Source organism: Prunus mume, linkage group LG2, assembly GCF_029339155.1.
Source record: "Prunus mume cultivar Tortuosa linkage group LG2, ASM2933915v1, whole genome shotgun sequence".
NCBI lineage: Eukaryota > Viridiplantae > Streptophyta > Magnoliopsida > Rosales > Rosaceae > Prunus > Prunus mume.
In genome coordinates, this window is record NC_142699.1 from 17,094,515 (window position 1) to 17,107,839 (window position 13,325).

Below are 13,325 nucleotides of genomic sequence, written 5' to 3' on the forward strand. Positions count from 1 at the left end.
AGTTTTTCAAATTTCTCAAAAATACCAATTAACTACACCCCTTAGATTTTATAATCCCATTTATATGTTATGACACTTCTTTTCCTTTTTTCAATATATTATGACAGTTTTCATAAGTACATAACCTTTCTTTTTAGGCAAAAAGTCACTTTTAGTTTCTGTGGTTTACCACTTTTACCACTTAAGTCCATATAGTTTCAATTTGATCATTTTTGCCCCTGTGATTTTTAATTTAAGCAATTCAAGGACAATTTCTAATTTATGTCAAATTAGAGTAAATGTCGCTACTTGTATAGGGGCATTTTGGTCCAAAAACAAAAGTTGGAAAAACAAGAAGAAAAAAAAAAGAGAAAAAAAAGGAAGAGAAAAAGAAGTCCTCAGCCACACCATCGTGTAAAAGCCTTTCATGTTGGATTTTTAGATGATGCGGACTCTTCGGAGGTTGGAGATGAACTTAAGGGTGGTTAAAGTTGTAAAACAACGTGGACGAAGAAATTAAGGCAGGGGTTGCCAGAGGAGAGTTAGGTGGGCAACTGGTTCTCTATTCTTTCCATTGGGAGTGACCTTAGTGTGATCACTACGTCGTTGAAATTGGCAACCATAAGGTCCGCGAAGTGGTCGCTGGGTTTGGATTTGGTACATTGGGGTAATGCTATTGGGTTTAGTAGGTTGTTGGTTGGGTACATTGACAAGGGAAGGATCCAAAGAAGTCTAATCTTTTGCCTCCCTTGTTGCTGTATTTGTATCATATTTGTGAGAATGACACCAGACCGCCGTTAACATGCTAGTTCTTATCATATAATATTCCTTTCGGTTTAATGAAATACCATCTTTTCTATAAAATAATAATAATAATAATCACACATCCACCATGGACCAAAAAAACGAATACAAAATTTCTTTACCTTTAAAAAAATAAAAAAAATCAACTACACACCATAATTACACAATAAAAAAAATTTAATAATCAATTACCCAACCTATCTCTATCTTCTTTTCTTTCTCCTTTACACGCTTCTTGCTGGGTGAATGTGATGGAACAAATTGGTCTTCAAGTGGAATTCTTGTTTTTTGGTGTCTTTGGATTTTGAAGGTCTTTAAGTGTAGTTTATTTGGTTTTCTTCTTGATTTGCAAAAAGGGTTCTAAAAATGCATATGTACCAGCCAACTGGTAAGAGAAGAGTTGGGGATATGAAGTTTGATGTGGGTAGTGGTGGCCAAGTTCTAGATCTGAACACTATAGTGAAAGATGGGATTTTGGGTGGTAGAGATGGGTTAATTTGGGGCGGTGGTGTTGATGTTGTGGCTGAAAAATTGGATATGAAGAAGATGATTGAAGAGCTTGAGGCCATTGAGATGGGCTAACCCTCATCGATGATGCTGCACGTGGGAAGCTCGTGGCTGGCACTCGCCGACGAGTTTCTTCATCTTGGATCGAGCTCGACTCTATCTTTCTTGAATAAATATTCCTTGTCGGCTAAAAAGGGAGAAAGAGAAAGAAGGAAAGAGATGGGCGGTTGGGGAGGGGCTGGAGTTAGGGATGGGAAAACGGCTAGGGTTGGGTTGGTGCTGTTGAGGGAGGTTGGGAAATTGATTTTGTAATTGATTTTTTATATTTTTTAATTTTTTAAAGGTATTTTTTTTTCATGTTTGATGTGCGATCCACTTTGCCTTATCAGATTGATGAGTAAATAACCCATGTATTGAAAATGACTAAAATATCCCTGCCACATAATTTTAACCGGATTTTGAATGAAGTTTACGGTAAGGAATAAAATGGAACACAAAATCATAGTCAATGGGGTTAAGTGGGTCACTTTAACTTTCAAGGGAGAAATGAGATTTGACCAGAGTTTCAAAGGGTACTACAGTAAATAAGCCTTCAATAAATGCCAAAATAATTCATCTTATTGAATTATTGAGTGACTTCTATAACTATTTTTTTGAGTTGAGTGACCAAAATGTAACTCCGAGTATGAAGGATCATTGCTACAAATAATCTTATCTAAAAAGTCACATTTGCCTCATCAATAATCTAATATATGCTTGTCACGTCATCATTTTAAACAGAAAAAGTCACAGACTTGACGGTAAGGACTATTAGTGCAACACAACACCCAATTGAGTGACCTTTGCAACTAATATTTGAGTTGAGTGATCAAAATGTAAATTCGAGTAAAATTGAGGGACCATTGTTACAAATAACCCTATATTGTTTTAAGTGAGAAAGTAGTTTGTTGTTTTGCACAAAAGGTGATGAAATATATGGAGCTCCAAAGAGAACGAGGGATTAGATGGAAGCAGCAGCATGGGAGTAGTTGGAGCTTGAAAAATGGAAGACATGAGGGAGCCCATTCCACTGTTGTTTCTGTCTGGGACCCAATGCTTGTATAGTAACTCATACTCATGTACATGATTATGACAGACTGTCACGTGATTAAATTGGGAAAATTAAAAAAAAAAATACAAATGGTATGGGTTGTTACATATCTAAAGAAATAAGTTTCCTTCTTAAGTCATGTATATCTTTTTGGACTGGGCACAATTAGTGTTACAAAATGTGAACAGTTTCTTAAAATTTATTTTCATGGATTGGTTTGGTTGTATCCTTAAATGTAGTAGGGTTGTATAGTTGGATATGATTTATAATTCTAATTAAATATTTATTAAATTAAAATAAATATGGATTGGTGGATGTCTAATTTTATTAGGGCCAAATGTAGTAGGATTATGAATCCTACTAAAATATTGGGATTAGATTGGATTATACATAATCCTACTAGCCATGTAAATAGCACCTTTTTATTAATCCAATCCCTTAATCATGTGTATTATCAACCAAACACATTATTGAATTAGTGTTATCATTTTCAATCAAATAAATGTAATAAAATAAAATCCAATAGTCACCAAATATAGCCAAAACTTGGGGCCTGTTTAGAAGTAATTATAGGAGGGCCAAAATCACGTATGAGAAGAATCACTTATGTAACAACCCGATTCTAAATTAATTTTTAATTATTAATTTATTTTGAGAAAAGACTATTTTGCCCATAAAATATTTTATTAGGTTAAAAGTTGACTTTTTGACCAGGAAGGAATTTGGGAATTCCGATTGTACCGTTGTGTAGAGCACAGCGAAACAAGTCTGTAGACACGTGATGAACTCAAATCCAAGTTGTAATGAGTAAGATACGATCAAAATACTAAAAAGGGCAAAATCCAAGTTTTTCAAAGAAGATTAAACATTAAGGGTTGTCAAAATTTGGTTTGGTGTAGGAAAGCCAAACGCTGCTCCTTTTTCTCTCTTTTTCACGTTTTTGTTGTTGTTCCGCTGTGTAACCATTACCACCGCTCAAGGTGGAGTCTGTGACGCCGGAGTTTGTCTTCTCACGGCGTGGGTGGCTCTGTTATGGAGGGCCCAGTTGCTGGTGAGAAGAGAGCTCGTACTCAAGAGATGATGAATGTTGGTGGTTTGGATTCAGACGACCCTTCTCCCCCTTTGCCTCCAATTTCGATGAGCTTCAAGGATAAGGTTTCTGGGGATTTTGGCATGGCTGAGGATCAATTGGTGATTGGTGATGATGATTTTGTAATCGAACAAGGGGAGATCCCTTCAATCCAATTTTCTGATAAAGTTAAGAGTTGTTTGTTTCGGCCATGGCGCACGGCTGTAATTCTGAAGCTTATGGGTCGGCCTCTATCTTATGCTTTCTTGAGGACTCGTCTCCTTCAAAAGTGGGATCTTAAGGGTCCGATGAGCCTAATTGATTTGGAGAACAACTATTTCATTGCTAAGTTCCTGTTAGCGGAAGATATGAGATATGTTCTCTCGGGTGGTCCTTGGCAAATTGCTGGGCAGTATGTGGTGACCCAACAATGGAAACCTGGGTTTAATGCCAAAGAAGAAAAGATCACTCATATGACTGCCTGGGTTCAAATTAATGGCTTGAATGTGGAGTATTTTCGCTCAGATGTTATGGAGAAGATTGGGAATCTTATTGGTACCACTGTTAAGGTTGATGCTCATACCATGAGTCAAGCTCGAGGTAAATTTGCTAGAGTCTGTGTTGAACTTGATTTAGCTAAACCTCTAACCCCTTTCATTAAGGTGGAAGGTCGTTCTTATGGGGTGGTATATGAGGGTATTCAATTAGTCTGTTTTGAATGTGGGTGTTACGGTCATGGTAGAGACTCTTGCCCTGTTATTTTGCAAGCCAAAAAACAGGAGTCAAATTCAGGTCATGCTGAGAATATGGAGGTTAATACTTCGGCTAAGAGTGGTGGGCTTAGTGTGATTAATCCTGTTACCAAAGATGCTGAGGTTCCAGCTAAGATGCATGGGCAGTGGATGTTAATGAAGCCAAGAAGTTTTAATAAAAAGAAGGTGGTGAGTGAGTCAGGGAAGGTTCCTGAGTTAGGAAAATTTAGTTCAAAGGAGTCTGGGTCTAAGGATGCTAATATCCTTTCTGGGTCCAGGTTCAATGTTCTTGTTGAGGAGGATAGTGGGAAGAATGATATGGAGGGGTTTACTCCTGTTAGCACTAGGAGGAATGTGAGGTCTGCCACTCCTCCTGGGGCTAATCTTCTTTCTAAGGCTAAATCGTTTGGAAAGCAACCTTCGCATCCTCGTGAGTCTTCACCTTGGGTTTTTAAAAAGCCTTTGAAGGACATCACTAATGCTTCTTCATCCAACGTGGGAGGTGTTGTGGTTAAGGGTGGCCCAAATTTGAGGAAGCCTTGGAGGAATAAAGTGGGGGCTAAACCTGTTATTGCTCATGGGTTGGAATCTGTGGGGTTGCAAATCAGTGGTTCTGAGGTGCAAGATGATGTTCGTGGGGTTTTTTCGTTTAATGTTGTTGGTTCTCCTGATTTTAGCCAAATGAAGCTGCATGAAGCTGCATCTCCTGGTGTGAGTTCTGCCTCTGATGATATGGATCAACATAGGGACTTCACGGATTCTGGTTTGTCTGCTATTGGTTTGCCTACTGGTATGGTTTGTGAGCATGATGGCTCTGCTCTTGAGGCAGAGCTATTGCATATCTAGGATTTTTCCTATGTTATTCCCTTATTCCTTATTTTTAATGATAATTGTGTCTTGGAATGTAAAGGGTGCTGGTAAGGATAAATGTGCTAGTACTATTAAGGATCTTAAAAAGATTTATGCTGTGGATATTTTTGTTGTGCTTGAGCCTAGGATTAGTGGGCCTAGGGCTCTTAACGTTGCCAAGTCTTTGGGGTTCTCTCATTTCCATATTGTGGATGCTGTTGGGTTTTCGGGGGGTGTTTGGCTTTTGTGGAATGGGAATGCTGTCACTCTTCATGTCATTGCTCACTCTAGCCAATCCATTACTGCACTTGTTTGTTTAGGGACTCATTTGTGGTTGCTCTCTGTGGTTTATGCTAATCCTTGTCCTAGGATTCGTGAGTCTCTTTGGCGTTACTTTGATGGGCTTGCCCAAGCTTCTAACCTGCCGTGGCTTGTCCTTGGAGATTTTAATGACATTGTGTGTGCTAAGGAGAAGTGTGGTGGTAATTTGGATAATGGTGGTCAGAGGTTCATTGAGTGGATTGATCGTAATCATCTTGTTGACTTGGGCTTCTCTGGAGCTAATTTCACTTGGTGTAACAAAAGGAATTCTGAGGGTGTTATTTGGAAAAGGCTTGATAGAGGTTTATGTAATATTAAGTGGCGGCTTTTGTTTCCTGAAGCCCATTTATCTCATCTTCCTAGGGTGAACTCGGATCATTGCCCTCTTTTGGTGAAGTTATTGTCTAATCATGCTCCAGCTAGAGCTTCTTTGCCTTTTAGGTTTCAAGCTATGTGGTTAAACCATCCTGATTTCTCTGAGTTCATATCTGATATTTGGAGTTCTAGTGAGGGTCATGCTGTTCATAAATCTATTAGTCTTATTCCTTCTCTCCATCATTGGAATAAGCATGTTTTTGGCTGCCTTTTTCAAAAGAAAAAGAAGCTCTTAGCTAGGCTTGCTGGTATTCAACGAAACTTGTGTTTGCAGTCCAATCCCTTTCTCTGTAATCTTGAGGTTGAGTTGACTAAAGAGTATAATCTCATTCTTGATCATGAAGAGATGTTCTGGCTTCAAAAATCTCGAAATACTTGGCTAAGGGAAGGAGATCGGAACACTAAGTTTTTTCATCTATCTACTGTCATAAGAAGAAGAAGGAATAAGTTGGAAGGGTTGAATAATGATGATGGGGTGTGGGTGACTGAGAAGAGTAGTATGAAGCAGATTGTTTGTGAGTATTTTCAAGGGTTGTTTAACGTCTCTGTCTCAGCTGGTGCGTATTCTTTGCGTCCTCATTTGTTTCCTCAGCTTGATTGTGATGAGTTAGCCAGTTTAAGTGGCACTGTCACGGAATTAGAAATTAAACATAGTTTGTTTGCTATTGGAGGCCTTAAAACCCCAGGGCCAGATGGTTTCCCTGCTATTTTTATCGAATTTTGGGACCTTTGTTCTAGTGATATCAGATCAGTTGTTAAGGATTGTTTTATATCTGCCTCTCTTCCTGTGCATCTCAATGATACCTTGATTGCTTTGGTCCCTAAGGTGGAGAGGCCTACCTCTATGCCTCAGTTAAGGCCTATCAGTCTGTGTAACACTCTTTATAAAGTGGTTTCTAAGATTCTTGTGGCAAGACTTAGACCTCTTATGACTAAGCTTGTTAGTCCCTCTCAAGTGAGTTTTGTGCCAGGCAGACATATTACTGATAATATTGTTGTGGCCCAGGAAATGTTACATAAATTTAAAGTTTCGAAAGGGAAAAAAGGGTTTGTGGCTTGGAAAATTGATCTATCCAAGGCATATGATCGTTTAAGCTGGAATTTTATTAGGGAAGTGCTTTGGGAAGTTGGCATTCGAGGCAGGATTCTTGAGCTTCTTATGAGTTGTATTTGTTCTGTTCAGTATAGAGCTGTCCTTAATGGTGAGTTAACTGAAACTTTTGTTCCTAAATGTGGGATTAGGCAAGGTGATCCTCTTTCCCCCTATATTTTTGTCTTGTGCATGGAGAAACTTTCTCATCTTATTCATCAAAAAGTTCAGGATAATATCTGGAAGCCTGTTCAGATCTGTCAAGGGGGTCCTATGGTGTCGCATTTATTCTTTGCTGATGATCTCATCCTTTTTGGCAAAGCTTCTGTTACTCAGGCTAAGGTTATGAAGCAATGCTTAGATGATTTCTGTAATCTCTCTGGTCAAAGGGTTAGTTTTGAGAAATCTGCGATTTGTGTTTCCCCAAATACCGCTCTGATTTAGCCCGTCAAGTTGCTGCTATCAGTGGTTCTCCTCTTACTGATTGTCTTGGTAAATACCTTGGGGTTCCTTTGATTCATAAGAGAGTTACTAAGGCTACTTATCTTGAGATTGTTGAGAAGGTTCAAAGAAGGTTGTCTGCGTGGAAGAGTCATACTCTTTCTATGGCTGGTAGGATTACCTTGCTACAGTCTGTTTTCGCAATCCCTATTTATGCAATGCAAACTGCTCACTTCCTATCTCTGTTTGTGATAAACTTGATCAGTTAAATAGGAATTTCCTCTGGGGCCATACTGTGGATAAGAGTAAGGTTCATCTTGTTAAGTGGGAGATTGTTGGTCAACCTAAGACTGCTGGTGGTTTGGGAATCAAGAAAACTGCTTGGATGAATCAAGCTTTGTTGGCTAAGACTGGTTGGAGATTGCTTCAGAATGATCAAGGTCTTTGGTCTCAAATTTTGAACGCTAAGTATTTAAGGCAGTATGATCTTCTTGCTGCCAAGGATCTTCATTTGAGTTGCAGTTCTAGTGCTTGGAGGGGTGTGTTATATGGTGCTAAGCTCCTCCCTCATGGCCTTCAATGGAGGGTAGGTTCTGGTGACAACATCTTATTTTGGACTGATTCTTGGTTAAGCTGTGGTCCTCTGCTGAGTCATGCCTTAATTGATTTATCTGAGGAAATGCTCCAGCTTAACGTAAGTGATTTTTTGGAAGATGGTTGTTGGGATTTGAATTGTCTGCAGGAATGTTTGCCTAATGAGATTGTTCAGATGATTCTAAGCACTCATGCCGGTTTCCTTGGAAGTGGCCTGGATAAAAGAATCTGGAAGTGCACTCCTAATGGTGACTTCTCTGTTAAGTCAGTTTATGGTATCAGTTTTCTTGAAGGGAATGTGCTTCAGTGGCAGTGGGGCTTTATTTGGAAGCTTAAAATCCCTCCTAAGATTAAAGCTTTTCTGTGGTTGTTGTGCCATAAGAAGTTGCTTACCAATTATCAAAGACAAAAGAGGGGCCTTGCTTCTTGTGCTGCTTGTCCTAGATGCAGTTACCCTGTTGAAACTATTGAGCATTTAGTTAGTGGTTGCTGTTGCTCTATGGATATTTGGAGTGGCTTTGGGCTTAATGATGAGTGGGCTCATTGCCATGACGGTGACTTTGATGTTTGGCTTTTGCACAATCTGCAGTCTAAACGTGTTGGTTGTGATAAGTTATCTTGGCCCTTAGTTTTTGCTGTTTGCCTCTGGTTCATCTGGAAGTGGCGGTGTAAAATTGTTTTTGAGGCTAGGTTTGTCATGCCTTCTGAGCCTCATAAGATGATTCAGCAGTATGCTATGGACTGGTTTATAGCTTGTAAGCCTATGCTTAGCTCTCCCAAGAAGTGTGTTGTGCAGGTGCATTGGCATGCCCCTCTTCCTGGTGTTTTTAAGTTGAACACTGATGGGAGTAGGAATTCTGGTTCAGTGCTATTGGAGCAGGTGGTGTGATTAGAAACTCTGCAGGGGTTTGGATTACGGGCTTTGCTGTCAATCAAGGTGTTGGTTCTACTCTTGAGGCTGAACTTTGGGGTGTTTTTTGGGGGCTTCATCTGGCTTGGGAGATTGGTTGCAGACATATTGAGGTGGAATGTGATGCTAATTCTGTGGTGTCTCTTCTCACTGGCTCCATTGCCTCCACACATCCTCTCTTTAGCTTGCTAAGTTGTTGCAAGTTGAAGTTGCAGCAAGATTGGGTTTGTTCTCTCACTCATGTGTTTCGTGAGCAAAACTGTGTTGCTGATGGTTTGGCTCACATGAGTCATGGTTTGTTTCCTGGCCTTCATCGGTTGGAGCTCGCGCCTCCTTGTGTCCGTGAGAGCCTTGCTGCTGATGTTTGCATCTGGCCAGCCTAGAGTTGTGGCTGTTTAGTTTCTTTTGTTTTGGCCTCTTGGCCCCATTTCACCAAAAAAAAAAAAAAAAGAAGATTAAACATTTATAAATAAATAAATATATATATATATTGTTTTACGGTTACAATACTATTTTAATAATTATTTGTAAAATATATATATATGTTCATTTGAGTGACTATAAATTATTTGTATTGTTTTTCTCTAAATGGGTACCCTTAGATTTTTTTTTTTTGGGTATTTAATTGTATATATTTAGAATAATATCCCATTGTTGTGTTATTTACTCTATGTGTTAAGAAGGTAAAGTCTAATAATAGTTTATTTCTATAAAAAAAAGTCTAATAATAGTTTTAGTTCATGGTCTTATTAGAATTGCGCACTAGGAAACTTAATCACTTCATCTCTTGCATGCCACACCTCTTGACTTTAATTATTATAGTTGGCAACTTTACATTTCCTTGCATACTAGATAAACAACGTGGAAGATATTTACACTTACTTGAAGTACACTAAGGCTCACATGTGTCATTGTGACTAAGCAATATTACAATGAGCTATTGTAATTGTAGAAATAGCTATCCATACCTGAAGCAAATCAACATGCAGCCAATGAAAGCATAGGATAGTTGCCGCCTCTTCTTAGTATAAATAGGACCTTCATTACTTGTTTTCATGCATAGTTGTGCATGAGAAGAGAAAAAGAAATCGAAAGAGAAGGAAGTGAGAGAGAAAAGAAGATTGAGTTTGTGAAGGTGGTGGAAAATTGGGAAACACATTACATTTATAGCAAAAGCTTTGGGTTTTAGGGATTGATCTAATTAAATTTTGTGAGCTCTATATTGTGTGTGATATTATAATGTATGTTCGTAATATTATAGTTTGGTTGATGTTCCTTGTATTGGGTGTTTACGTATTCTTAACTATGTGAACAATGTTGACATAATTGTGTATACATTGGTGATGTTTTAAGTGGTTACATTGTTGTGAGATACATGACAGACATAATTATATGATGTCATGGTTGGAGTTGTTGGATTGAGAAAATAATGATGGAAAAAAAGGTAAGGGAAATAGTCTTTTGTGTAGTTGAGTCTAAATCTTGGCAAGTACCAGGTATCAGGGATCCCACAGTGAACATGGTTTTTATTGAGTGATTCGGGACTGGCGAAAGGGAGTAAGACAAGATGACTAACAAAAGGGGAATTGTGGGATGATCAAAATGGGTGTTAGTTCATATAAATAGGCATTCGGGACCAAGTGGTATAAGCATGGTATGAGACGTGCAGGTCTGTTTGTCCAGTTATATGAATTAACATGATTAGATGAAGAGCATTCATGCAATATTATTAATAATGTGATATTTTGGTTGTGTGATTGCATGTCATTTAATTTAGTTATATCGATATACTGTGGTAAGGTTTCATGTCCCTATTGAGCTGTGGTTGCTCACCCTTCACCCTATTTAATTTTTCAAATGAATTAGTGGGCAAGACAAGGACTAAACCAATTGAGGTTGAATTAGATGAGAGTAATAGTGCTTTATTTATTAATTGTAAAATTATAAGATTTTGGAACTATTTTATAAGAAAGTTTATTTTAAACCCATGTTTTGGCTTCTATTTATTTTATTTTTTATTTTATTTTACTTTCGCACACATCGGGTGTGGCGCGGTTTTTCCACTGACCCGGGTCCGGGGCAGGACAAGCCGCCACCTCCAACCTTTATAACCACCACATCCGGCCACCCCAACCCATGAGACCGACGCCAACCAGACCGGCCTAGCTCCGTCGTTATACCCTAGCCCACAGGTGAACATTGACTAAACATCCGGTTTTTCGCTCAATTTTTGCCTGCTTCATTCTCTCTCCTCCGACCACCAAATCGGATGTCTAAGGTATGGTTTCTCACCTATTTTTCGTGCTCTAGCTGATGGTTAGGTAGGAATTGATCAATTTCTAGCGTAGGTAACTCGATTTGTAACCCAAAGTTTGGCAGGAATTCGGGTTGAAATTGCTGCCACTTTTGGCCATTTTTGGGGATAGGCCCAAGAACAAAAATGGCTCCAATCAATGTTCTAAACCTAGGGTAGGAAGCTTGGTCGGCGGTTTGGAGTTTTTCCGACTGCCAGAAATTTATCAAGCCACCCACGCGTTGCTAGCGCGTGCAGCGGCGCGTGGGCAGTGTGGTGGAACTACATTTTGTCCTAAAAAGATCTCTTAGTTGTCATGAGTGCATAGGTGTGTTTGAATTCCAATTGTGATATTGTTTGAGCCTCGAACGGATTTCACCTATTGTGCGATTTTCGGGTTCGATATGTTCGAACCGTTAGATCGAAGTCAAACTCACGCATGTTGTACCTTGTATTTCTAGGATCGTATAGGATTCGATGGATCATGAATCGGAGTCCCAAATACTTCGAAATCGCAAACCCTATGGTAAATAAACCATAACCTTCCGATCGTGCGATCGTGATTAATCCAACCGTCCGATTTGGACCAAACTTGCAGGACATGATTATTAACATGTGTTGAACCTATATAAACTCTTGGATTGATAATTGGAGGTCGTGGAACCCACAGGATCCCGGATTGACCAATATGGAAATCTATCGGTTATCAAATCTTGGGTTTTTTCATACCGTTCTAATAATTGGAAATGTTTAAGTGGGCATAGGAATGGTCTTAAAATAAGTGCATGCACTTTTAGAAGCCGGGGGTCAGGGTTCTAGATAAAATATTTATGTTAAGCAATTTTATTAAATATTTGTAATGGCATAAATAGGTACTCGGGCACTCGCTGACCTGCAGGAGGGACCCTCAAAAGGGTCAAGCGAGCTCGGACGCTTGCTCAGTGAGTGGACTTTTGTTTTATAAATGATTTTATGCATTTAAGTTTCATTATTTGATCTTGAATAAGTATTTCATGACTATGGCTTTCCAAACATGATTACTTGGATTTAAATATTTTTATTTATTTATTTATATATTGCCATGTTTGAAATGCAAAGGGCTTGGAAAGTAGGAGTTGAGATGATTATCGATTTGAATAGTTCGATGAGGAATAAAACTATAATTGTTAAGAAAGGCATGTATTTTATTTTAAAAACCATCATAGGTTACCAAGGTTGCCTTCAGATTAAATGTTGCCTTCGAAATGAATGTTACCTATGGAATAAATTGTTGCCTTCGGATATGACGATGTCCACGGACATCTTAGTTGCCTTCGGTTAAGTCAGCGCGCGTTTGACAATGCTCCACGAGTTTCGGGGATGCCCGGACCGTGTGGAGTAAGGAATGCATATCAAGTTGACTAAATGTCCCCTGAATCCTGCGAGGATTGCGGCTTGGATTACTTTGTGTTCTCGAGGCCTGCGAGGACGTGTCGCTTAGGTGGCACGAGGAATTGACGGAAACTAAAGGAATTGACATATATAATAAGGGTACACCTAGGTTGTAGGAAATCTTTATTTTCAAAGTTTGAACTAATGTGAGAATTACTATATAAATATAAATATGCGTGCTTGTTTTCAGTACAAGTATAGTATGTGTATGTAATTGAGTTTTCTAACTATTTTTACGGAGGGATTAGTATGTTCGTATGCTATTTTCTCAAACTTTGTTTTTGGTCCACTCACATTTTTCAATGTTTTGCGCCCCCAAGCATTAGACGTGCATCAGAGCGCCACCATAGGGTAGACATCACACTTCATCCATCCTTTCCGCTACGTATGACCTTTTTTGCAATTAAACTATTTCGTTGTAAATTCTGATTTTAGTTGCTTTGATATTGCCCTAGGTTTCGATATGTCCTGAGGTCGTCTTGTTGTGTTTGGATTGTTTGGATGTAAATTGAAAGCATGCTGACAGCTGAGAGAGAGATAGAGATATATATATATATATATATATATATATGCTTGTTCAACAGGTGAAAAATTTGAGAAATGAACAATTTACAGGGGAGACTCTGCCGAATTTTAGGCAGAAGTCGGTCTTGTGATAAACTTTGATTTTTATTAGAAGGGCAATTCAGTCATTTGTACATGGCACCCTCCGGGTGTCGAACACGCACAGGGTTTGGCTTGGATTCCAAAGTGGAATTTAGGTCGGGTCCTGTGAACTTATAAGGAGAAGCACCTCCCACGTGTTTCTCTATATAATCAC

At 38.9% G+C, this 13,325-nt stretch overlaps 1 protein-coding gene across 1 annotated transcript; it reads left to right on the plus strand.

Annotated features, from left to right (window-relative positions):
- Positions 1-3,616: 3,616 nt before the first annotated feature.
- On the plus strand, positions 3,617-9,164 carry LOC148919743 (uncharacterized). The gene is made up of 4 exons (XM_089044422.1): positions 3,617-4,996; positions 5,112-7,226; positions 7,543-8,667; positions 8,724-9,164. Exons 1-4 carry the CDS (start codon positions 3,689-3,691, stop codon positions 9,162-9,164), a joined length of 4,989 nt encoding a protein of 1,662 aa, XP_088900548.1. The 5' UTR covers positions 3,617-3,688.
- Positions 9,165-13,325: the final 4,161 nt, after the last annotated feature.

Bases quoted from the DNA above. Each gene is read 5' to 3' on its own strand.
- LOC148919743 (XM_089044422.1), top strand. From the start codon at position 3,689: ATGGGTCGGCCTCTATCTTATGCTTTCTTGAGGACTCGTCTCCTTCAA. The intron at 4,997-5,111 runs GTTTGTGAGCAT...TGGAATGTAAAG, and splicing joins TTGGTTTGCCTACTGGTATG to GGTGCTGGTAAGGATAAATG. The intron at 7,227-7,542 runs GTTAGTTTTGAG...AAACTTGATCAG, and splicing joins GTAATCTCTCTGGTCAAAGG to TTAAATAGGAATTTCCTCTG.